At 50.0% G+C, this 25,029-nt stretch overlaps 1 protein-coding gene across 2 annotated transcripts in view; it reads right to left on the bottom strand.

Moving 5' to 3' along the window:
• Positions 1-25,029, bottom strand: part of Pik3c2b (phosphatidylinositol-4-phosphate 3-kinase catalytic subunit type 2 beta) — a 62,764-nt gene that overhangs the window by 17,693 nt on the left and 20,042 nt on the right. Inside the window, exons 3-21 of one of the 2 annotated variants that reach the window (XM_055598096.1) lie at positions 22,644-22,744; positions 21,556-21,710; positions 21,121-21,241; positions 18,296-18,407; positions 18,083-18,162; positions 17,515-17,578; positions 15,738-15,884; positions 14,968-15,001; positions 13,431-13,626; positions 11,956-12,078; positions 7,439-7,606; positions 6,794-6,905; positions 5,536-5,678; positions 4,076-4,264; positions 2,365-2,458; positions 2,143-2,237; positions 1,556-1,736; positions 746-853; positions 55-147 (exon numbers count right to left, since the gene is read on the bottom strand). In XM_055598096.1, the coding sequence (XP_055454071.1) occupies positions 55-147; positions 746-853; positions 1,556-1,736; positions 2,143-2,237; positions 2,365-2,458; positions 4,076-4,264; positions 5,536-5,678; positions 6,794-6,905; positions 7,439-7,606; positions 11,956-12,078; positions 13,431-13,626; positions 14,968-15,001; positions 15,738-15,884; positions 17,515-17,578; positions 18,083-18,162; positions 18,296-18,407; positions 21,121-21,241; positions 21,556-21,710; positions 22,644-22,744 (2,316 nt within the window). The remainder of the gene's footprint in view (positions 1-54; positions 148-745; positions 854-1,555; positions 1,737-2,142; positions 2,238-2,364; positions 2,459-4,075; positions 4,265-5,535; positions 5,679-6,793; positions 6,906-7,438; positions 7,607-11,955; positions 12,079-13,430; positions 13,627-14,967; positions 15,002-15,737; positions 15,885-17,514; positions 17,579-18,082; positions 18,163-18,295; positions 18,408-21,120; positions 21,242-21,555; positions 21,711-22,643; positions 22,745-25,029) is intronic. The other variant, XM_055598095.1, reaches the window with a different exon arrangement.

The following is a 25,029-nucleotide window of genomic DNA, read 5'->3' as shown; positions in this document are numbered from 1 at the left end:
TCTGCTGAGATTTCAGGCATGTGCCACCACGCCTGCTGAGTAAAGTACTCTCACCTTGAAGATGACTCGGATGTTCTCACCCAGTGGGTCCATATTTTGGAAGGCGAGCTTCAGGGGGACTGCATTGGAGTTGAAGTAGGAACAGTCCTGTCCAGTAGAGAGGGCAGGTGACTAATGTCATGGTGGTCCACACCCAGAAAGCAAAATGACCTCTTCACCTCAGATCAAGATGCTATCTACCTTCTTGTTGCTGGTCCACTCAGGACATGTTCATTGTGCCTTCCAGATCTCCCAGGAACTCAAAGCCCCACACCCTTTCCTTGCTTCTCCCATCTTGGCTTAGGTTACTAGAACCATGGCTCTACCCTAATTCTACATACAACTTACTAGTTTATGACTTCTGGTAAATCCCATGTCCTACCCTTTTATAACTCTACCAACTGCCTAAGAGTTGTGAGGATCGAACGCAACAACCAACAAAATGACCTGTGCTGGACAGTGAGTCAGGCAGCATGGCTAAGAGCTGCCATCCTCACCACCTCCCCCAGCTTGATCCTCAGCATCATCAGGGAGACCCAGTCTCCGACCCAGTTTTTCTGAGCTGTCAACCAAGCCCACACACAGTCAAGCTGGGGAGAAGTCACCTGTTTGTCCTCCTCCCTCCTCTCCTAAGATGGGGAAGGAGGCCCTCACTTCCCCCAAGGGTTCCCCATTCATTGAAGTTCTATATTTAGCAGCAACTCACCCTGGGCACGATGCCCTTCACCAGCAGACTGGGGCTAAGTGGCAGACGGCACGAACCATTGAGGGCAAAGAACTGCCTCACCTCCTCCAAGCCCATGTGAAGGATGCCCTTCAGAGTGAGTAGAGAAGCATCGTGAGGTGAGGCTCAGAGGTAGAGAAAGGTGCCTAGTCGTGTGCCTGAATAACAGCGACAACTAGAGAAACTCCTGGGAAGGACAGTCACCCACAGGGGTCCCAGGCTTGCTCAGCACGCATGAAGCATACTGAGTGTCTACAGAGGCAACACAGCCAGGAGAATAGAAGAAGTCGGCATGGAACGGAGGACAAGAACATCCCTGGGGGTAAAGTCCTGTCTCGGCTCTGCTAAGAAAAGCTGGTGATCCAGACTTACATATAAAAATCTCCCAAGTTTTAAATGTCAGAAAAGAGAAACACTGTTGGTGTGGCCCAGTGTCCCTTTCTGTCACCTGTCTCAGGCCTTACAGGGAAGTGACTGAATCCTAACCCTCACCTGCCGAATGGCTTGTGCAGTGGACAGCAAACATGAGTACGCTAACCTTTAAGGCAAACAGCTAAGTCAAAATTCTAATATTTTACAAGCCAAAAACAAAGACAAAAACCACATCCATGAGCTATGGCCAGCTTGGGGACTAGCTGCTTATGGCCTGCAGATTACGGACACTTCCTTCTACTTTCTAACTCAGAGACAGACACTTTCTAGCCTGCTGCTCAGGATGCCAGAGAAATAAACTCCTGGTTACAAAAGCCTCAGTTAGAAACAGAGACAGGGAGAGACAGCGGGCCTACTCACCTGGCGTGTAGATGGGGTGGCCTCTCGGACCTGCTGGGCCAGTTTGGCCAGGGTGTTGACAAGCCAGCATTGGCGGTTAAACTCCTCCCTCAGCCCCTTGCCACAGCAGCACAGCAGGGCAGCCAGCAGGTATTGGTAGCGGATGCTGAACTGAGAGTCCTTGAGGCTGTCCTTCAGTAACCTGCAAGGCAGGGCAACTGGGGTGTCAGGCTATTCAGGAGTGAGGAGTAAGGCATGGAGCAGGGGAGAAAAGGTTATATTCTACCTCAACTCAGAAAGCCCACAGTGCCTCAGGGGAAAATGAACTTCAAATGTCTACCATGTCATGGGCTAAAGCCCCAGAACAGTTCACCTTGCCGTTATACTTCTGCCACGAGTGGGTAGGGAAAGAGAATACATAGATGATCTTCCTGGAGTTACATGGAGGTGAACGGAAACCGCCCTGAGGAAAGCTACTAGACCAAGGCCAGAGTAGATTAGCAACATCTGGGAGCCTACTCTCTCAGCTCCTCACTCCTGCCTGCCAAAAGGGAAGATATTCTTGCCCTAAGGACCCTGTCTACCCCCTTCTTTCTGCACGAGTTTACCAGAAGAAGTAGTGGGTCACTCTCAGGTCAGAGATGGCTCGCTTCAAGAGAAAGCGCACCAAGGGGCTATCCAGGTAGCACTCATACTTCAGGGCCTGTTCAGAACAAAGCAAACAGGAGGCTTTATTAACCACCGAAATCTGTACTGATGGCTGTCCCTGGGATCTTGGCTTCTGAGGGCAGATGCAGGAAACCTGGGGGCCCAGGGTGTGGGAACTGCACCTGTACTAGCTGGGGCAGGTAGTCCAGCAGCTCGGCATCTGAGAGGGAGCCGATCCACTGCACGGCCATCCGCCGGACCTCCTGATCCGGGAAGCTGCAAAAGAGTTCAGAATCTTGACCATCCCCCACCACAGGCCGTGAATCAGATGTGAGTCCCAAAACCCTGGGCCTGGGTGTCAGAGGCACAGAGCAGGAAATGTCACCCCACCCCACCCTCCAAGATCTGCATCTCTCTGGATGGCAGTCAGTCCTTAGGGATGGTCCTGCCCTGTGGACAGTCTCCTGTCCACAGGAGGGAGGGAGGAGCAAGAGAACCTTAATCATTCGTGAATACTTTGAAGAAAATAGAACAAAGTGCTCCATGCCACTCCCAAAGTTCTTCCTCAGCTCCTACTATGTTAGAAATTCCTACCGGCAAGAAGCCCTTAAGTGATTGAAACATGTTTTCTTGGTAACATCCTACAATACAAAGCCTGGCAGGCAAGCAACTGAGAACGTGGGGTTTTATATAGACAGTCTGGACAGTGAGTTTTGCAGGGATTAGCAAAAAGTGTCAAAAGCTGATACAATTTGATTACTGAGATGGCCAGGAAGACTGTGTACAGTCTAGAAAAAGCAGCTGATGGGTCTCAGACTGGGAACCCTGTGCCCCTAAGAACTCTTCCAGAGAAAGAGGAAACAGAGAGGACTGTTCAAATTAGAACTCCGTGATAAAGCTTTGAACTACCAAGGGAGGGCATTTGGAGTTTTTGTTGGTTGGTTGGTTGGTTGGTTGGTTGGTTGGTTTTTCAGAACAGGGTTTCTTTGTATAGCCTTGGCTATATTGGACTTGCTTTGTAGACCAGGCTAGCCTTGAACTCACAGTGACCTACCTGCCTCTGCCTCCCCCAGTGCTGAGATTAAAGGCATGTACTGCCACTGCCACCATGCCTGTTGGGAGAGCATGTGCTGAGACTATGAATGGGTATGTGAAGTTTGGGTATTTTCTTATATGTAAATTTTGCCTCAAAAGAAAGAAAGAAAAAGGAACTGTGAGCTCTGTTAATAATGTGTGTGCTACCAGAGCATGGTGGCCCATGCCTTTAATTCCAGCACCTGGGAGGCAGAGGCAAGCCAACCTCTGGATCTCTGTGAGTTCAAGGCCAGCATGGCCTAGAAATCAAAGTCTAGGCCAGGTAGAGCTACATAATGAGACTCCGCCACAAAAGATAGATAGATAGATAGATAGATAGATAGATAGATAGATAGATAGATAGATAGATAGATAGATAGGTAGATAGATCGATCCCCAAGAAAGGGCTTCTTTGTTTAGAACTGGCTTTCCTAGAACTTGCTCTACAGGCCAGGTTGGCCTTAAACTCACAGAGATCCTGCCTCTGCCTACTGAGTGTTGGGATTAAAGGTGTGTGCCACCACTGCCCAGCCAAAACTGTCTGTTTAACAAAAAGTTTATGCTCAAGTATTCACAACAGTTTGATGACATGGATAAAAGACCTAATACAGTGTGGAGATGAAAGGCCAGTGGTGGCTTGCATATTGGAGTACTCATAGGATAGTTTCGTGAGATTGGGGGAAAATGGAATGAAGAGAAAGGGATACCGAGAAAAGCCCTGAATACTCTCATCTGTGTCACCACTTCCCCCAAGCTGGCCTGGCAGTGAGGGCAGTGAGGGCAGTGCGGGGGCTGGGACACGTACGAGCGACAACTCACGTGGCGTGCAGGAGTCCCAGGGCATCCTGGTGGTTCATGTGGGTCCACTGCTTCAGGAGAGCATAGATGTCGGGCAGGCAAGCCCACTCCCAGCTGGGTGCACTGGCGAGCACCAGGGGCAGCGAGCTCACCTCTGAGTGGCAGTAATAGCGCTTCTCCCACAGCTGCTTCTTGTCGGCATCGGTGAGCCTAGGGGAGAGTGGAAGAGTGAGCCAGAGGGCAGAGAACTTACATTCCAGGGGAACTGCGGTACACATTAGCCTTCAATGGCTCCTAGGCTCTACCCCAATGCCAAGTGGCTCAGAATGTCTACAGAAACTAAGCATCAGGTATTTCTTTCTTAAAGATTTATTTATTGTTATATACAGTATTCTGCCCGCATGTGTGCCTGCACGCCAGGAGAGGGCACCAAATCTTATTATAGATAGTTGTGAGCCACCATGTGGTCTCTGGGAATTGAACTCAGGACTTTTGGAAGAACAGCCGTCCTCTTAACCTCTGAGCCATCTCTCCAGCCCCCAGCATCAAGTATTTTTAAATGACCACAGGTGTTTGCAGTGTGAAGCTAAGTTTGGAAAACAGGGTCCAAACTGTTTGATCCCATATCAAAGACTTGTCTCCCACTGAAGCTGAAAGCATGAACCAGTTAACACTAGGCCTGTGTGCCCTGAGGATACTGCTCCTAAGTAGAGCACTAGGGGGCAGTGGGCAACACTTGTCAAGGTTCAGTCAGCTGAGAGGCCTTTGGCTTTCTAGGCTCTGTGGTGAATTGGGACTTGCCTGAGATCAGGTGTCTAATGGGAGCTGGGAGCTGAGGGGCTAATGAAATGAGGGGTCAGGAGTGGGGTGGGAGCAAGGAGGTCTGCGTCTCTTGTTCCCCCACCCAGCAATTGCACAGGGCTATGCAGGGCTCAGGGAGGTGGCTAGGATGAGCGAGAGCCCTACCTCTCCTCCCTCTCACCCCTCCCTCTCCAATCCTGGTGGACACAGCAGCCCCAAGGATGAGATCAGCCTGGACTGATTTACTTCTGAGAGCTGCCAGCTAGCCAAGATACCTGATCCATTTTGGAATGTGACAAGGCCAGAAAAATGCAAAGGCCTTTGGTGTGGAAGGGGCAGGAAGGGGTGGGGACAGGGAGCTGAGGACAGAAACCAGCTGCCTTACCAGACAAGTAGGAGACTGGTGTATCTGGATAGTAGGAGGTCACTCTAGCTTGGAGCTGGACATTCTCGGACCTCATTTCTTCACCTGCCCTATCCACTTTCCCTAGTGTCAACTAGAGAAAGGTCTAGTTGCCACCACCTTCTGCCTAGGTGATAGCAATGACTACCTCACTGGCTACCTCCAGTCCTCAAGCTCAAGGGCAGGGACTAGATGGATGCTGGGAGGTAAGAGGTCAGGCAGGCACCCACAGACAGTGGGAAGCCTGTGACATACATGGAACTGTCCCGGGCCTTACCAGTACAGGGACTCCTTCTGCGTAATGTCTTTGAGTTTGTGCTGGTCCTCCTCCCGGAGGCTGCCAAACTCATAGCGGGGGCTGAACTTGTCTCCAGGGGGGCTGGTGAACTTGATGTCAAAGGCTGAGGTGGGAAAGTCAATCTTGGGAGAGAGTCAGAGAAGCAGAAGCAAGGTGAGGAGGCACTGTCAGTGGATGCAGTCACTTCCCTAGGTCCCCAGCTGCTCTCTCACACCCTAGTGCTCCTGCCTCCATCCTTTCCTCCCCTTCTCTGAGGCTCTTTGTATAATAACCCAGATGCCTGTGGTGATGGCCAAAGTCTCAGCTGCAACTTTCAGCAAAACTCAAAAGGAAACCATGGGAAGCCTAGTGTGGTGGGTAATGCCAGTAATCCCAGCACACAGAAGGCTGAAGCAAAAGTATCCATGAAAGTTTGAGGTCAGCTGGGTCTACACAGCAAAATTCCAGGCCAGTCAGAAATCAGAGAGAGAGAGAGAGAGAGAGAGAGAGAGAGGCCCTGTTTCATCCAAAAACAGGAACTATGGACTGAGTGGTGGTGGTGGCAGTGCAAACCTTTGATCCCAGTACTCCGGAGGAGGCAGAGGCAGGCGGATCTCTGTGAGTTTGAGGCCAGCCTGGTCTTCAGAGTGAGTTCCAGAACAGCCACAGCTGCCCTGCCTCAAAAATCCCCCCACCCCCACCAAAAAGGAAAAGAAACATGAACAAGGAGGTATGTGTGGTGGGGAGGTGGGGAGGGGAGCAGGGGGTGGAAGACTGGATAAGCTCCACCTCAGAACCCTGAACAGCTATTGACAAGTAAGCCACTGAGAGTCCAGGCTGAAGCTGGGAGCCAGAAACACCTGCCTCATGGCATGCATTCTGTATATTTACCACAGTATCTCATGGGCTTGAGAAATGGGAATCAGAACCAGAAGTGAGACAGCTTTTCTCACTCCCTCCAAAGGGAATAGGTCCCTTGAGTGACTGGTCCAAGAGAAGCACCTGATTGGATCAGGCCTAGAGGTATGAGGTCTCAAAACAAGGGGACCCCTGGGTGGAGAAGGTCTCAGACCTTATCTTCAGAGGATGATGTAAAATGGGGCACAAATACCTTCCACTCACACTCTCCTATTCAGTGATGTGCTTGGTTGTGTCTCATCCTATGCCCACAGTTCCCACCCAGAGCTCACTGGGAGCCTTGGGGCTGACCTTGGTGCTGTGTGATAGGTTTGGGTGGGAGAGACAGGCTGGGTCTCACCTGTAGGATGACACTGTCTGGCTGGTGGAAATTAGGTGCACTCCAACGGGCACTGGAGTTTTCCTGTGTTGCTGGCCACAGGCCCAGAAGCTTCCGGCCACAGGTTAAGACTCTAAGGTAGAAGGAGATAGAGATGAGCCAACAACCACTGCCCAAGCTGGGGATTTCTCTCCTGTTCTCTCATCTCCAAATCCTTTCTAGTTGAAGCTTCTTCCCTGCTGCTGTCCCTTGGGTTATCCCCACAGGCCATGGATCTTACTTCTAAGCTCTACAAAGGCTCCCATTGGAGAAAGCCTCACAGAGCTCACACTCCCTTACCAGGAGGACCCATTGGCAGGGATGTCTCCATGAGGTAGAGAGGCCTGGATGGATGACCTCTGAAGTCCTTCTGATGACAGAACCAGATTACTAGGTACAGAGACAATATTTCCCCATGACCCTCCCCCACCTCCCAAGTTACATCAAAAGTTCTGGCCACCAGTTCTATGCATTGGCTTCTCTACTGGCATGGGGGCCTCTGGGCTTCACAGTGAGCTTCCATGTGGCCCACCCTTCCCAGGGGTCACCCAGCATAACAACCAGGCTTTATCTCCACCCCCCTTGTTCTCTTCCAAGGCCAGAAGCTGCTCCCCTCGGGCTACATACTGCCTGAAGTTGAAGAGAGGGGTAGTGACCCAACCCAGGGCCTCAGGCACCCGTTTCTGCTTATTAGCTTCGGAGGAAGCCCCAGGCGGGGGAATGGGCAGGGCATAGAGTGTGGCACACAGCAGGGTTTCCCGAGGCAGCCTGTTAACTTGCACTGGAAAGCAGATCCTAGGAAATAAGGGGACCAAAGTCAAGAAAGAGCCTTCTGGGGCTAGGAAGTCAAGTACAAGCAGAGAATCAGCGTTCATCTCGGTGTCACATATGTCTCTAAGTAAGCCTCCCACAAAATCAGGACAATTCTCAAACTAAGCAGGACCTCCACTGGGTATCCCCACTGTACACTCCCAGAAGCCCAGAGAGACGTCACTAAGTAAAAAACATCCCCGGTTTCCAGGCAGGGCCCAGGTGCAACCTGCTTAGCCAAAGCCATCTCACTGTCCAGGTGGCCACCCACCCTGTCCTATGCCAGGCTCCTCTTTTCTCACTTTAAGATTTCTTAAAGCGAGATTAAGAGGGTCAGCAAAACTTCCTTTAGTTCTCTTTTCAACTCCCCAGTATCTTTCCGACTCCCACGCCACAGAGAGGAGCCACCAGAAACAAACAAGTTCTCTGCCCTCAGTACACTCAACTTGTTCCCCCCACAGCCCACTCATCTTTACCCCCTCACCTAGCCCCAGGGGCATACCCCAGAACAGCCTTAAAATTAAAGGAAGAAAGAGAAGGGGCTTTTCAAAATTCCCTAGGAGTGAGAAAGGCAACAGGCTAGGCCAAGAGAAGCACAAGCAAGAGCAATCAATGGCAGATGTTCTTCATGGTCTGCCCTGACAGGACTACACCCAGCCACACCCTCTGAGTTCGGGATAATAGGAGATTTGGGTGCGGGGAGGGGGGGAAGGGGAGGAGTAGAGAAAGCTTAGGGGCTAGGAAAAAAAGAAAGCCAGGTCCTACCCATTTTACCTTTCTGGGAAGCTGTCCCTGAGCCAAAGTCCACACTGCCACACCCTCCTAGCTGGCCCAAGGCCCAGCTGCTTCTACACCCAAAGGGCACAGGCAGGGCAGCCACCCCCAAGGTCAGAGGTTACAGATAAAGCAGCCTCCCTCTTCACTGCCCCTCACTGCTGAGGGAAGAGACCACTCAAAGGAGGCACTCAGCAGCCACAGACTGGCACAATCTTGCTCTGCCCCAGCTGCTTCTGCCCTGGGGGCCCACAGCTATAATTAGGGCCCCTTCAGCAGCCAGCGGACATGTCAGGCCAAGTTTGGCTGGAGGTGACAGAGCATGCCTGCTGGACCTATTTTGAGAGTGAGCTGATCCCCTATCCTGCTACAGTGGGAGGGAGAAGCAGGTGACCCCATGGCCAGAAAGAGGAGTTGGTCTGGTCACCCAACAAGGAAGAGGAGTTGACTCATGGTATGGCTGACTCACAATTCCAGCCCTTGGGAGGCTGAGACAGGAGGACTGCTGCAATTTCAAGGTCAACATATGAGTCTACAGAAGTATGAGAGAGCCTGTCTTGGGAAGAAAGAGGGAGGGAGGAAAGGAAGAAGGGACAGAGGGAGGGAGGAAAGGAAGAAGGGACGGAGGGAGGGAGGGAGGAAGGAAGGAAGGAAGGAAGGAAGGAAGGAAGGAAGGAAGGAAGGAAAGAAGGAAGGGCTTTCTGACTAAAACCATAATGCAGAGAAGGAGGCAAGATCTCCCCATTCCAAAAATGGCCTCCCTAGCCCTTTGCCTGAGCTTCTCCTGGACAGCTGACTTTTCTTGCCTAAGAAAGTCCTCCCTGTGAATCCTTCTTCAACATCCTAACATTGGGGCTACCTCCTCCAGGGAATGTGCCAGTGCTCCTGCTTGGCCAATCATAATCTTGGGCAACTGAACCAACAGCTTGGCACTTGGCACACTCAGCAAGGGAAGAAGGCACTCTAGTTTGGGTTCTTTCTGCTGTGTGATATTTATTGTACTTGAACTGGGTGATGTGACATAGATAGCACCTTCACACAAATATCCTCTATGCACTAGTTACTGCCAGCCACCTGGAACAGAGAAACAGGAACTGAGAATGCCAGAGCTGAGGTGCTAAGATGAGGACACTGAAGGAGAAAGCATTTACCAAGCACTAGATGTTGGGCCAAGTTTGGTCTCTTGTTCTGTCTCTGTCATCTCGTCTCATTAGTTAGCTTAGGCTGATCTTGAACTCATAGAAATCCTCATGCTTCATTCTCTTAGACACTGGATTACAGGTGTGGCCCATTATGCTCAGCTGCCCAAAGACTTTCCTATCTGTTTCGTGTTTGTGCTACTGATAAATCTAGGCAAACACTCTACCACCAAGCAAGTTCTTTTCTGTGTCCTAACAACTCTTCAAAATCTTGTAGACCAGTCCTAAAGTCACCTCACCCAGGGTGTCTGCCTACAGGAAAAAAAATATTGAGGATGACTGCCTCAGGGCTGAGTCCTGAATCCCTCAATGTCCTGACCTTCCTTAAGAAGGGCTAAGAGATCCAGGTGTGGTGGCGCATGCCTAAATCCCAGCACTTGGGAAGGCCAGAGGTAGGTAGATCTTTGTGAGGTCAGCCTGTCTATGAAGTGAGTCCAAGACAGCCAAGTCTACACAGAGAAATTCTGTCTGGAAAAAAACAAAAACAAAAAGAAGGAGGAGGAGGAGAAGTAGAGTTACAAGGTCGCACCTGGACATTAGGGACAGTAGTTCTGAGGCAATGCTCCCTCCCTGGCCCCACCCCACGGCCCCAGGCCTTACAGGCTGGGCCCTGTGGATCAAGGTATTGATTGCACACTCATAGCATAGGATATCCCTGTGGGATGCTAGGGAATAAGTCCTCAGCACCCCTTCTCTAGACAGCAGTACTTAATGAGGATGGAGAATCTCCAAGGAATGTTGAAAATTAAAGGCTCTTTACTTTGGCAGTGTTACATTGGGCTCAGGGTCCCCCCTGAAACAGGTCTCACTATGCTGTCCAGTCTGGCCTCACATTCACAGCCTCAGCTTCCTGTATTACAGACCCGAGCTCCATGCTCTGCAGTTGTCGCAGGGACAACTTCATGCAGCTACCTTGTCTCCAGGGAGTTTCCCCTACCCTGGTAAGTGTGTGTTAGTAGAGTTGTACATTGTTACTGCTCTAAGAATGACCTAAGTGTGAAGAACAGGGTCTGCCTTCCTTGTAGTCCATCTACAAATAATCTACTCAGACCCTTCAACTACCTATTTGAGCACCTTGGACCTCCCCAAGGACACTCTTCTGTCTCTACAGTTTGCATTTCACACATTTAAGTTGCATTGCTACTTTGCAAATGAGGACACAGACAGACAGGTTGCCTGGGGAAGTGAAGCTTGGGGGGAGGAGTGCACAGCAAGCAGGGTGCTTTCTGACAGTCAGAAGGGTAAATAAGAACAGCACAGGCAAGGCACTGGGCCACAAACACCTGCAAATGCCACCCTCAAGGTCCCCCACCCCTCATTCCTTTCCCGTTTTGTTTGGCTGAAACTTTCCTTCCTGAAATTAGATCACTGTCACTGAATGGCACTCCACGCCATCTTGTACGGTGGATATTGCATTTATAACCTGCCTATCTCCCTTCTGAGACACATCCGCCTCCAGGTTAAACAGGTGTTCTCAGTGTGAGAAGCTGAGGCACAGACAGGCTAGAGAGAGCATAGGATTAGAGAAAGAACCAGAAACATGAGCCTCACTCCTTGGCTCCACGGCCATTCTTCCCTCCTCTAGACAACCCTCCCAGCTCTACCCATAATGGACATGCCACGACCCTTCTGCCATATTCTGTTTGTGTGTATATTGAGATGGGATCTCCTGGTTGGTCTAGAACTTGCTATGTAGCCCAGGTTGGCCTCAAATTACAGCTGTCCTCTTGCCTCTGCCTCCAGAGTACTGAGATTCTAGAGCTGAAGCCCAGGGCCTTGTATATGTTAGTCAAATACTATATTTGAGCTATACTTTAGCCCCTCGGCCTATTCTAAGAGAATGCTGGGAGGAAGAGAGGTAATAGAAAACCTGCAGTCCACTTAAGTTATTTTGTTTTGTTTTGTTTTGCTTTGAGACAGGGTTTCTGTGTGTCTCAGACTCTCTCTGTAGACCAGGCTGACCTCAAACTCACAACCATCCACCTACCTTTGCCTCCCTGAGGGCTGGGATTAAAGGCATGCATCACTGTGCCCGCTTCAGTTAAATTCTTTAAGAGAAGCAAGAGCAGAACCATAGTATTTTTAAAATCAGCAAGTAATATTTACATGATCTAATATATATCATAAAAAGCCTTTATGGGCACTTCCGATTGAATGTTCCTAACAACATGAAAGGTAGAAATTATATGTTTGTCCCCATTTAAGAGTCAGGAAATGAAACTTCAGAAGCTGAATGACCTCTCTGGATAGCGACAGTTTTGGAGCCTGATTTGACCCAGCCTTGTGCTCTGTTCCAGGTCTGGATACTGCTCCAGGATATTCCTGAAGTGAGTAGGTTGGTCTGGAGCTTAGAGGGCTTACTGCTGGTCCCAGATGATGAGGTGAAACAGGTACTTGGAGAAGTGAGCCCGTCGGGTCTGCAAGGGGCTGCATAGTTCCTTGCCACCATGGCTGAGGGAGCAGGAGAGGTAGAAATCTTCATAGCTACAAAAGAACAGGAGCAGGTCAGTATGCCTTGCCCTTAAAACCAGTCTCAGCCACACTGATACCAACCTCCACTTCCTCTGACTTCTCCTGATCTCTGGAGCATGCTACATGTGGTGGGGGTGAGGACAGCCAAGCCAGGCTTAAGGAAGTGTGCTTAGAAACAGCAACTTGACCAGGCAGTGATGATGCACGCCTTTAATACCAGCACTCAGGAGGCAGAGGCAGGCAGATCTCTATGAGTTTGAGCCCAGCCTGGTCTACAAAGTGAGTCTAGGACAGGCAGGGCTACACAGAGAAACCCTGTTTCAAAAAAGAAAGAAAGATTGAAAGAACAAACAAAAGAAAGGAAGGAAGGAAGGAAGGAAGGAAGGAAAGAAAGAAAGAAAGAAAGAAAGAAAGAAAGAAAGAAAGAAAGAAAGAAAGAAAGAAAGAAAAGAGCAACTTGATATGGACTCCTAGACCCTTGGAGTTTTAGGTCCATGAGAAGTATAGGAGGTTTTTTATTTTATTGTTTCATGGAAATGTCCATTTAGCCTCTTCCTTATAGTCAGTTCTGGCCTATCAAATGCAGCACACAGGCACACACTAGTGTGTATATGATATGTGTGTGTGTGTGTGTGTGTGTGTGTGTGTGTGTGTGTGTGTGTGTATAGACAAGGAAGATGAGGAAGGAAAACGACATATGCTGCCATGAATGCCAACACATGGGGGTTCCTGTGGCTCATGACAGGTGCCTGACAGAAGAGGTCAGAGAAGGCCCCTATTTCCCAGGCTGCCTCCTTTGTTCTATGCCAATCGCCCAGAGGAATACATTAAGTGAGAAACAAAGAAAGAAGGGGAAGGGAGGAGAGGGGGAGGGGCTGGTAAGGGTGGGATGGGGCCAAATGCCTATTCCCCCAGGCCTCAGGACTCTGGGGACCCAGAAGAGCTGAGGACTACCAAATAAATGTCCTTCTCCACCCACCCCTGCAAGGGGACCCCAGACAAAGGGTCACCCCTCCCTGCCACCCTCATTGTACATCTGCAGGGGAGTGCAGCCATTGGCGTGGGCCACACTCTATCTGGGAACTGGCCATCTGTCGCTTGTCTCTCTCAGCTGGCTTTTTTATCTGGGGGGCAGAGATTCCGAGGTAGCCAGGACTGGGGACTGGCAGGTGCTTATCTATCTCCTAGGGGGACTTTCTCTCTTTGAGATGGATACAGCCTAAGCTCCTCTCTGGCAGTAGGCTCACCCCCTCAGCCCTGTTGAAGCCAAAATGCCACACAATGCTAGGCATCCTGAGAGGGAAGACAGTAGGTCACGTGCAGAAGAGAAAAAGCCACCAGAAAGTAGAGCTTGTCTTACTCACCTGGTAGCCCAGGTGATAGGAATTCGGTGAGTGGCATAGACAGTGAAGGCCAGGGCCCCAGAGAAATGGCAGGCCTCTTGAACCAAATCATGTTTTCGGCTCCCAGGCACTGCGGTCTGGAAGTCTGCATTGAATGTGTTGCCGTACAGCTCCACCAAGTCCAAGATAGCTGCTGTCAAGGCTTCTACTACCTTCTCTGTGAAGGGAGGAGGTGAGCAAGGATACTCAGTAGGACTCAACCAGGGCCATTTTGCTGCCATGACACTAGCAGTATGGGATAGCTTGGGACAGTGATCCCCAAACATCAGCCAATTTCTAATAGCTGTGCCAAAGCCTACCCATGTGTAGAGAAATGGGAAAGGGACAAGGGTACACGCTGAGGTGTTCACCAAGAGGTGCCCAGCTTTAAATGTGGTCCTGTCTTATGCAGACACTTAATACTTTTTAGGGCTAAAATGTTATTTTTAAATAGTCATTTTCTAGGGTTAAGAGCACTGGCTGCTCTTCCAGAGGACTCGGGTTCAATTACCAGAACCCACATGGCAGCTCACAACCTTCTGTAACTCCAGTTCAGGGGCTCCAAAACACCCTCTTCTGATTTCTGTGGGTATCAGGCACTCACGTGGCACACAGACTTATACGCAGGCAAAGTACTCATACACATAAAATAAAAACAAATCTTGTTTTAAAAAGTCTTTTCTTGACAAAACCAAAAAAAACAGTGCTTGACAAGCTTGTGCACCTCCAGACAATGCATGTGCACGCTTACATGCCCCTCGTGTGTGCGTGCACACGCACACACACAACTGGAAATGCTATGTTAACTCATAGAAGACGTTAGAGGACAATTTATTAGTCTGTAAAGTCCAAAGATGGATTAATTTTTAAGAAAGCCAGTAAGGGGCTGGAGGGATGGCTCAGTGGTTATGATCACTGGCTGCTCTTCCAAAGTACTGGGGTTCAATTCCTAGCACCCACAGGGAATCTCACAATATCCTCACACATGAATATATGCAGGCCACAGGCAAACCACCAGTGCACATAAAGAAAAAAAAGAAAGAAAGAAAAGAATGCAAACTCCTGACACTGGGTTTTAGAATGAGGACTCGATTGAAGATTGTAAAAGAGGAATTCTAGGAAAAAACCTTCCTCCTATCTCCCAAGTCCTATTCTAAATTGGAATCATAAGGGGCTATGGCTGCCAAGAGAAGCATCACCACCTAGCAGGATGAGCTTTTCCATCTGGACTGAAGAATAAACTCATCCTTGCCAATGCCCCTAACCCACCTCACCACTCTCTCCCAGTAACACCAGAAGGACTGATTAGCAAGAATAATGAGAAAAAGATCTGTGGAAATAAATGTGGGCCCCAGCTGTGTCCACACCTCATAGAAACACACACACACACACACACACACACACACACACACACACACACAAAGAGGCCAAGGAGGAAGAAGAATGTAGGATATAGGCTGAGCCAGCAGCTGGCAGTTTCCAGCCTCTGTGGGACAAAGAGGGAGAGCACTGCCCTTACCTCGGTTTTCCCTCACAGCCAACACGCTGGGATCCTGTTGGGAAAAAGAAGACAGAGAGAGAGAGTCAGACAGAGCCCGGGCCCATTTTTATCGCCAATTGGAAGGCCTTTTCACAGCTGTGCTCATCTGGGCCAGGCAGGGCTGAAATGTGAGGAGCAGAGATTCTCCAGGGAGAGGGAGGGAGTGAAGGTCTGTACTAAAGCCATGGGGTGGAATAAAAAATCATGCTCACCCTAAGGAAAGAGCCCTGCCCTCAGGCCCCAAGCTGGGGATACAAGATCTGTAGTGCTAGCTCTCCTGCCTTTATGGCACACAGCTCCACTGTGGAGTCACTGAATCGCTGGGGCTGGGGAGCCCCCTTCCTTGGTTTTGCACCCTCATAGCTAACTGTCAGGCAAAGCCTTGGTGACTGAGTGAAGCCTTTCTGGCCTTGGCTCCCGTGGTTATTCCCATGAGACTGAAGTTAGCCTACCCTTATGCCTAAGGAAAAGGACATGTTTAGCATCTATTTCCCAGGAGCTCTTGTGTCTGCACTACTTACACATAAATGATGGAAGTGGAGAAGAACCTTTAATTTAATTTGTTTTGTTTTGAGACAGGGTCTCACTCTGTAGACCAAGCTGTCCTGGAACTCACTGTGTAGACCAGGATGGCCTCACAGAGATCAGCTGCTACTCCCTCCCAATTTCTAGCTGCTCGGAGTAGACACCAAATGCCCAGCAGCCCAGCAACCTGTCCCTTCCTCATGCTAACACCCAGGTCCCTGTACCTTCTGGATTTTTGGCTGCATGCGCGAAGGGCAGGGAGGCAGCTGGTTGAGAGCACTGGTGATCTCAGGAGTCTCCACGGCAGCCAGAGCACTGCAGATGGCCTTGACAGACTGAACCACTCTGTCAGCCTTCAGCGGGAAATCCCCCTGTGGGAGGCCACACAGTGAGGCAAGTAATTTAGCCTCCCCACTAACCCAGTCTTAAAGCCTCAGCAAACAGTCTCTTGCTTTGAGTGGGTCACAACATTCCCCACAGCCCTAACCCTTTTATTCCCCTTCTGGCAGGGACAGTCTCTCCCTGCCATATAAGCACACACAGGTCTCCATCAGAGGCCTAAAGTGTTAAGAAATCAATTCGGAGGAAACAGCAAGGAGGTGAGAGTAATGTACTGAGGCTCTGCTTGCTCTCAGGACTTCTCCTAACTCACCACAAAGTGTCCAGGCTGATCCTTCACATCCAGAGACATGCCCGCTTTTCCCCCAACCCCCTATACTTTGGGTCCCAGTGTCTTCTCATCTGAAATCTTCCTCTGTGTGATGGTGACTACTAGTGTCTATTCGGATCAGGGACCAGGATGCCTACTCCTTCACAAAGCTTCCCCCTCCCGACACCGGCAGCCATCCTCTTGTATCTAATAGCTTTAGATGAACATTCCATTTCCCTAACTGTACAAGCTCCCCGAGGCTGAAACAATTCTTATGCTATGCAGCTCGCCTCTCCCCAACCCCAAACTAGCACAGAATACTGCAATGTATCAGCGCCCATGTTATTGTAGAAGCTACTACTGAATGGATTCTAGTAGTGGGTAGAGGGTGAACTATACACATTGCCCCAGAGGGAAGGATCCATAACTGAAAACTGGACCAAGGAGATGGGGCTGTTATTTATTTGTTTGTGTGTTTGTGTGTTTGTGTGTGTGTGTGTGTGTGTGTGTGTGTATTTTCAACAGGGTCTTACTATATAGCTCTGGCTGGCCTGGAACTCACTGGGTAGACCTTAAATTCAGGGAAACCTGCCTGCCTCTGCCTCCCAAGTGCTGGGATTAAAGTTGTATGCCATTATGCCTGCCAACCAATTTGATTTTGAAGACCATTTCCAAAGAACTTTTGGGTAAATGGTTCCATGGCTGGTAGTTCCACGCAGGTCCAAGAGGAAGAGGACCTAGCCCTGGAACTTGCCACTTTCCTGAGGGTGTGATATCTGTGACACAGGCTCAAGAGAACCTCTTTTTTTGTTTGTTTGTTTGGTTGGTTGGTTTGTTTGTTTTGTTTTTTGAGATAGGGTTTCTCTCTGTGTAGCCCTGGCTGTCCTGGAACTAACTCAATAGATAAGGGTGACCTTGAACTCACAGAGATCTACCTGCCTCTGCCTCCGAGTACTGGGATTAAAGGCATGTGCCACCATGCCTGGCTTTCAAGAGAACCTCTTAAGGCAGTGTTTCTGGGCACTTTTTACAGGAAAAACAAAACAAAACCAAAAAAAAAAAAAAAAAAAAAAAAAAAAAAAAAAAAAAAAAAAAAAACAAAAAAAACCTGGGGCCACAACCTTAGCTTGGAGATGCTCTACTCCAGAGACAGTAGTCAGAGCCCCCCTCTGAACTTTCACAGAGGGACAGAACACCTTTCATACACTTGCCAGCTGCCCCACAGCCAGGACAGAGCTAGGGGAATGAAAAGAAGTGTCACTGACAGACATCTGTCATCTGATTGCAGGAAGCCTGGGGAAAAGGGAACTTCCAGGAGCTTTTCCCTGGTCAGCTCCAGGATGTGTACTCACGTCAGCCAGCAGGAAGGCGTCCACCTCATTGTGGTAAGTGTCAAACAGAAGACTCAAGGCCTGCCTGGGGATGTGGGGTGAGAAAAATATCACAGGAGAGATCACAAAAGGTTCACTGCTTTGGGAGACCCATGCTTTCCCCTCCCTGTCTTCTGTTCAGTATGTAGCTCTGAGGTGAACGGGTCCCCACTTTTTCCATGAGATGGAAAACAGGTCCTTTCTACTTTGCTACCTCTTACCTAGAAGAGGGCAGAAAGAGCACTAGAGCAGCAGTTCTCAGCCTGTGGGTCGCAACCTTCACAGGGGCCACATATCAGAAATTAAGTTAAGATTCATAGTAGTACGAAGTAGCAATGAAATAATTTCTACCATAACATGAGGAACCATATTAAAGGGTCACAGCATTAGGGAGGTTGAGGCACAGAGGCAAGAAAGGAAGTATGCCCTTGACAAGTTTCTTGGGCCAAGGTTCTAGACATTTACAAGAATCTATCACCAAAAGCCAGGCAAGCATATCTATGCCATTCCCTCACAGTTCCTGCTTGCACTATACCAAGGTGGTACCCACCTGCTAATGGTCTGCTTGACTGGTCTCTCTTGAAGATGGATGAGGTAGTTCAAGGTAGAAGGACTCTGGTCATCATTTACCTGAGTGAGTGAGCAGTGCCCTCTGTCAGCCTAGGATACTGAGCCCGCTCCCATTACACATTCTGTGTCACCCTCTGCCCACTCTACCTGCCCTGACAGGCATCTACAACTATCAGCCATTTCCAGTACTTACCGTCCGGGCCAGGTCATTGCGTATGGCCTTCTGCTCCATCAGCTGTAGTCGGATGTTGATGTCAAACTTGCGGCAATATTGGATATACTCATGGCTGCCCAGGGCATGCTTACTGGTGGGGTAGGGGACAAGACCATAAATGCCTTAGGGACGAAGTAGGAGGGGAGATGGGTACTTCAGCTTGGGGAGAGACAACCAGGGACAAAGGGAGGGAGGACAGAGGGGAAAAAGACCTGTGTCCTGGGCCTTATCCTTCCTTTACTCCTGGAAATATCATGGTAACACATGGGGTCTTTCTGAATAAAAGCCATCCACAACACTTAACCCTTCAACTACACAAATAATGACTCACTGGCTTATTCCCAGCATGGGAACTGCTGTAAGGAGTTGGGATTCAGGGGACTGGTGTTTAAGTCCTGTTTTCATGGCTTTGACAACCAAGAGGAGATGAGTGACACGGACACTGGTGTCCAATCTTCTTGTGCTACTAAGATGCTGAGGACAGAAGAAGCCATCCCACCAGAGTGCCAGAACAATTATCCAGAAGTGGGTTCCATTTCGCCCCTCCCTCTGTGGGCCTGCCTGAATTCCCTGTGAGCTTTCACATTTATGTAATTCTCACTGCTTAGAACCTACACAGGAGACCCTTCATAGGAAGCAGCCTGCTGAGTTCTTTTGCCACCCAATCTCTTCCTCTCCCCATAAATCACTCTTTAATCTGAAAGGAAACCCATAAGAAAGAGCCACTCTGGGCCAGTGCTTCCTAGCATCTGAGTAGCAGAAGCCAGAAATGGACTTCCTTCCTCAGTGAGGTGGGAACCTGGACTAGAATAGAAAGGGATAGAGGGGAGCAAAAGGCAAGAGGGGTGCACAAACTCCTAGAAATACAGGGCCTCAGCCTAAACAAGCTCAGCTTAGCCACATCCTGAGGGGACCCAGGCCTGCAATATGAGCTCACCTGCTAAGATAAAAGTGAAACTCAGTTATGGAGGTGGGGAGGCTAGACTGCCAGGCCTGCCTGTGGGAGGGTCTGTGAGGAAGGAAGAGTGCAGTGGTAGAAAGGGGGAAGTAGCAGGAAACCCAGGCTCCCCTAGGACTGTCTGGGGGTTCTTATCACAGAGCTGCCTGCATCCTGGATCAACACTCCCCTACAGTATCAGCCCCTCCAGCTCGGGGAGTGAAACAATCCTGATGGCTTCCTTGGGAACTAGCAATTTTCTGGAAACCCCAGAGGGCCCTTTCCACCCAGGAACCAGTGTTATGCTTTTATGCCGGGCGGCAGGGGAGGGGAGGCTCTGGAAATCATAGCCCTCATGACTTCAACTTGCTTGTGAAAGGGCTTTGGCTGCGCAGCACAAGGCAGGGTGGGGGTGAGGGGAGCACAGCCCAAGGAGCACTGCCTGGTGTCATGTCACACTCTACTTGAAATCTCCCCACTACTTCTGAGACTCCAGGGCTCCAGGCCTGGTACTTTCCTGCTGGTATCCAAGGACTGTTCACTTGGTCCTTCTCATACTAACCCTCATCCTGTATGTTTGTCTGTGTGTCTGTCTGTCTCTCTCTCAGAGCTTCACCCATGCAAGGCCTCACCTCTACCACCACATTACATCCCCAACCTAAAACGTCACCCCTCTTTTTAGAAGACACCAAGGAGCAGGCTTCACAATTGGTTTCACAGTGGAAACCCAGAATTTGGTGTAAACTGTGTTCTCTGGAGTCTAATTTACCCACCATAGCCCTGTTCCCTTCTAACAGTGGCAGGCTGCCCAGGACTAGGGCTTCCAGAAGACCCTGTACCAACCCATCCTTGCCCTCTAGGGGAGGCAAGGCTACAGTGACAACGACGTGGAACACATCTGAGACAGCCCTAGAATTAGCTCACGATGGGTCTTCTGTTCCCGAAGAGAGGGCCCACTCTCCCTAATGCTGAAGCAATCTGTCAAGAAATGAACTTTCAGTTCTGGCTATTAATCCTGCACTATAGCCACAGAGCAAATCTATTCTTCCATCTAGATTTGCTGGAGGAAAAAAATGCACAAAGTGGTCGTTCACAGAAACTGCTGAGGAAGGAGATAGCCTTGCCTTTCCCTATTCCCAGAATTTGTTTCCTCCAAGGGGGCTACAGATGGTGGGCCGCAGCCACACAGAAGCTCAGGTAGAGGAGAGCAGATCTCCTGACGTTTGCTGCCACACGATCCTGCTCCTGGGGGTGGGAGCCCTGCCTACCCCATCCCAGTTTTCCACAATCCAGGGTAGTGGAGAGGGCTTCTTTTAGCTGGTCCCACATCACACTTTCCAGGGAGGCTGCCTTCTGCTTCTGAGGAAGCTGGAAGCTGGCCTAGGAGGAGGTTAAGCAGCTGCACAGGCCAGTGGAAACAAAGGCGTGTTGGCAGGGAAAACTAGCGAGAGCCATTGTCATTTCTCCCTTTGGTTCTTCTAAGGACATCTCTGCCCAGAGGTGGCTTGTCCTCTGCAGCAGGAAAAGCAATCTGCCACTGCCTTTAACATGCCCCAACATGCGACTCACATCGCTCAGCAAGCAGAAGCCTGCACATGGATGCGACCTCATCCCAGCTTAAACCCAGCTCCTAGCTCTCTCCACAGAGATTTGGCTCAGCATCCAGCCAACCCAGCTGGAAGATGGAGCTCCCGGGGAAAGTGCAACGTGGCCGGGAATGTGCCCAGAAAGCAGGAGTCCCGACTGCAGGGTTAGGAAGAGCAGCAAATGCTAAGCCTAGTGCAGTTCTCTAAGCGCCTCCCTCATTCCTCCAGCCAGAAGGCAAGCATCACCCCTGTCCCATGACACTCTTACTCCACTCACTCACTTTTGCAGGAATTCCTCCAGCCCACAGGGCTTAAGCACAAAGTCACCCACATCTACTCCCCTCAGTTCATCATGGGTGTAGCAGAGGGTCTGGTAGATGAGCAAGTCCACAGTGGAGGAACCTGTAAGGAGCAAAGTGAAAGAGCGAGGACGGTGACATTGGACAGCTGGGACAGAACCTCCCAGCCTTGATCCTTTATCATTGACTACGTAGTCTCTAATACCACCAATAGTCAGATAAAGCAGGCAAACACACAGTTTAGGGTTGGGGAAAGTTACTGTGTACGCAGAAAGCTAGCCCCCCAGAAGCGTCCTATCTGCCCCTCATTCAGGCTACAAAGTGAGGTGAGAATTAAAGCCAAAGGACCCCACAGTCCAAAACCCAGTCCTCCCTGCCTGACCCTTGGCCACACTCGCACAGCCCCAACTAACTTACAGTTGCAGGTAAAAGTGAGTGGCTCCCGAAGACTGTCACACAAAACTGTCACCTTCAGGTTGACCTCATCCCCAAGATGCTCCGGGCTTGGGGTGACCGTGCTCCAGACATAGCCAGTTAGGGAATAGTCCTGGATATCAGAGCCTGTTCGAAGGCTGTATAGGACGAAAGGAGGAAGGATTCTGCCTGTGTCTTCAGAGGGTCCGCAGGGCCCCTTCTACCTCAAGGCCCAAGGGCTTTTCTGTCCCTACTCATCTCAGCCCCTGATCTGTGAGCCAGGTTAGAGCCGCAGGGAGGCAGCACTAGGAAGCTATATTCTTTCTTGCCACCTCTGCTACAGTAGCCAAACAATCCCCACTGTGGAATGGTAGCAAGTCCTTCCAAAAGGAGTTTTATTAGCCAAGAAGTTGTCAGAAATCCTTTTACCTTCTCTTCAGTACAAGAGAAGTTTTTTGTTGTTGTTGTTGTTTGTTTGTTTGTTTTTTCTCTTCACTGAAATGTATGTTTGCTCCTAAGAGCAGCTGAGGGTCAGCGCCTGAAGCAAGAGGAAAATTAGACTGACCAAGGTTTTTGAATTTTGCTAAAAATGTGAAAGTTTTTATTTTTGTTTTGATTTGCTTTTTTTTGAGCCAGAGATTTCACTATGTAGCCTTGGTTGGCCTGGAACTTGCTCTGTAGACCAGACTGGCCTGAAACTCAGAGATTTGCTTGCCTCTGCTTCCCAAGTGCCAGGATTAAAGTTGTGAGCCACCTTAGCTGGTAAACTTCTAAGAGTTCATTAAAACCTGCAGAGACCTGCTGGAGGAAGGGTCCCACTCTGGGAAGTTTATTTAATATAGCTCTTCCTCCTTCCTAAAGGAACAAGTGGCCTCCTCTGGAGACCCAGAATCCTTCCAACCTCACACACACACACACACACACACACACACACACACACACCCCACATCTACCCATCCCATCCCATCATTGCTCTTACATATCCAACATGTAGCAAAACACAGACACACTGGCAGTACATGTACACACCCCTCCCCCTCCACAGCATCCCCCCACCACACCCCACCCCTGTCCCATTCTTCAACTCTTACATATCCAACATGTGGCAAAATGCAGCAACTTCCTCATCTCTCTCCTCTGAGACCTCAAACAATTCGTGGCCATTGGCGATGGTTTGGGGCCGGGAGCCCACCTTTAAGGGAAGAGCAGCTGACTCAGTGCTTTTTTTTTTTCCCCCACTGGCATGCCTTCTCTGCAGGGCATCCCAGATGGAAAACCACAGCCTGTGTATAAGGACTTTCAACTTAACATTAAAAGGAACATATATATGAAACCCAGAAATACATTCTCTGCCAAAGACCAAACTGAAAAAGATTTGAAGCCTGGGCTGAGAATAGAAGGCAGGGCAGTGAACAAGAGCGGCCAAGCCTGCTTTGTGAGGAGCACATGTCTGACCAGCCCGGTGTGGCCAATCAGGCAGTATATAATACAGTTCCACAGGTGGGCAAAATATTCTTGGGAAGGCTCCCAGTGATATATGGGTGAGCTGAAGTATGCCAGCCAGGTGGTCAGCGCAAATGGTCCTCAGGAAGGCCTGGCCTTGGACAAGTCTCAATATTCAAAGCCCTAGAAACCAGACCCCAAAACTGAGATCTTCAGTAGTGCATACGACACACATGTGTGCCTTCTGAGGAGGAAGACAAATGTGTCAAAGCAGGGGTCTGGGCTGGAGAGAACCTGGCCTGGTCCCTTCTTTAGGCTCATCAAATGTTTGTTGGTTCTAAGCAGCAAGGGCCACAGGCAGCCTGCCCTCATCAGCCTCATTTCGTCCCCCAGAACTCGAATGTTGTGCTGGGATCCTTAGACAAGGCTCCAAACTGTCTCCCACCCCAGGGCTGCCTTCAAACCCCCAATAACTTGTCAAATGAGCCCTAGGGAAGAACAGATAAGGAGAAAGCTAGTATTGCTAGGCCTCATGGGCCTGCCCAGGGCAGCCACCTAGGAATGAGGCTTTGGCTCCATGGAGTCCCTGGCTGCATCTGGTAAAGGCAGCAGGTTCTAACAGCTGCTTTGGGGAGGAAAGGGGGTGTCTGATGCTGTGGTTTGTGTGTGCCACCTCACCTCCCATCACCCCTTCAGCTCTTCTCATGCCCTCCCTGCCCCTCAGGGCAGAAGGCAGCAACCAAGCTCCATACTGCTTCCTCAAGTGTCCCTCCCTCTGGTCAGTCTTGTTCCCCTGGGTGTGTGTAGAGTGGGGGTAGCAATACATGAAGGGAAAGCAGCAGTGGGGGCAGTTGGCATGTGAGGCCCTGGCTTTGCCAAGAGTATGCCTGTGTCCCAGTCCAAACAATAGCACCACTGTCAGCAATTAACCTATGAGAGAGTCAGAGAAAGAAGAGGCAAGAGAGGCAGAAAGGGAGAGAGAGAAAACACTGAAGGCCATTTCATGCCCTTTCTGTACCATTCCCTGGCACTGTAAGAAAACAAAAGCCACTTACGTTTGCCCGGCTGGCAGGCCCTGGTGGCATCGTCCGATGCTGGCCGGGGGAGTCTGCCAGGCAGAGGCTGGCAGCGGGGGTACCGGGCTGGCATTTAGATATAGCCCTTTCCCGAGATGGCTCACTGGGCCTGGGATAAGAATCCTTCCGGCTGGAAGCCCGGCGAAGGCGGGGTGGGGGTATAGGCGCAGAGCTCAGGGGGTCTCCCCTCCCAGCAGGCTGAGCCCCTGTCCCAAGCTGAGGTGGGGAAGACCACTGCCGCATTGCTTCCCCCACCCCAGCACTGGCAAGAGCTTTTGCTTTGCCCTTGCTTCTTCAGGGAGACTGGAGGCCAGATCAGGCTCCCTTTCAGTACTCTGATGACACATGAGATGGGGGAGGGAAGACAAAGGTGACCACCTACCCCAGGCTGCCTGACTCTGAGCAGGCCCAGCTCTGTGTGAGGAACTCTCCCCAGCCCTATAAATAGCAGGAGCAGCCCCACCTCTGAGTTGAGCCTTTAAAAAGCCTCTGGAACTGCAGCTTACCCCATTAGGCTCTGAGGGGCTGTCTCTGCAAAAGCAGAGGAAGGAAGGACCGTGCAGCTACGTAGAGTTGGAACTGATCCCTAAGGCTGGACATGAGGTGGGAAAACCCCGTTGCACGAACACAATGGGTAAGGAGGAAAGAGATTTGAAATGAGGGGCCCTAAGTTGCTATAGAAGAAGCTATGGAGCAGGGGCTTGACTCCGGGGGAACAGGGTGTTGAGAAGTCAAGAGTAAAACCAGGTAGCCCTCAGGTCCCACCTTTGGAGGTAATCCTGACACTCCATGGGCCAAATATATATCAAGGCTTCTGTAGAAGCTACCTGGGATGACAATGTCGAGACATTACACTTTATCATTAATATAATATATAATATGATATGATATATGATATGATATGATATTTCAATATAATATAATATAATATAATATAATATAATATAATATAATATAA

Source organism: Psammomys obesus, unplaced genomic scaffold, assembly GCF_907164565.1.
Source record: "Psammomys obesus unplaced genomic scaffold, mPsaObe1.curated_primary_1811, whole genome shotgun sequence".
NCBI classification, from domain to species: domain Eukaryota; kingdom Metazoa; phylum Chordata; class Mammalia; order Rodentia; family Muridae; genus Psammomys; species Psammomys obesus.
Note: the sequence above shows the minus strand (reverse complement) of the source record. Positions and strands in the feature narration are given on the sequence as shown.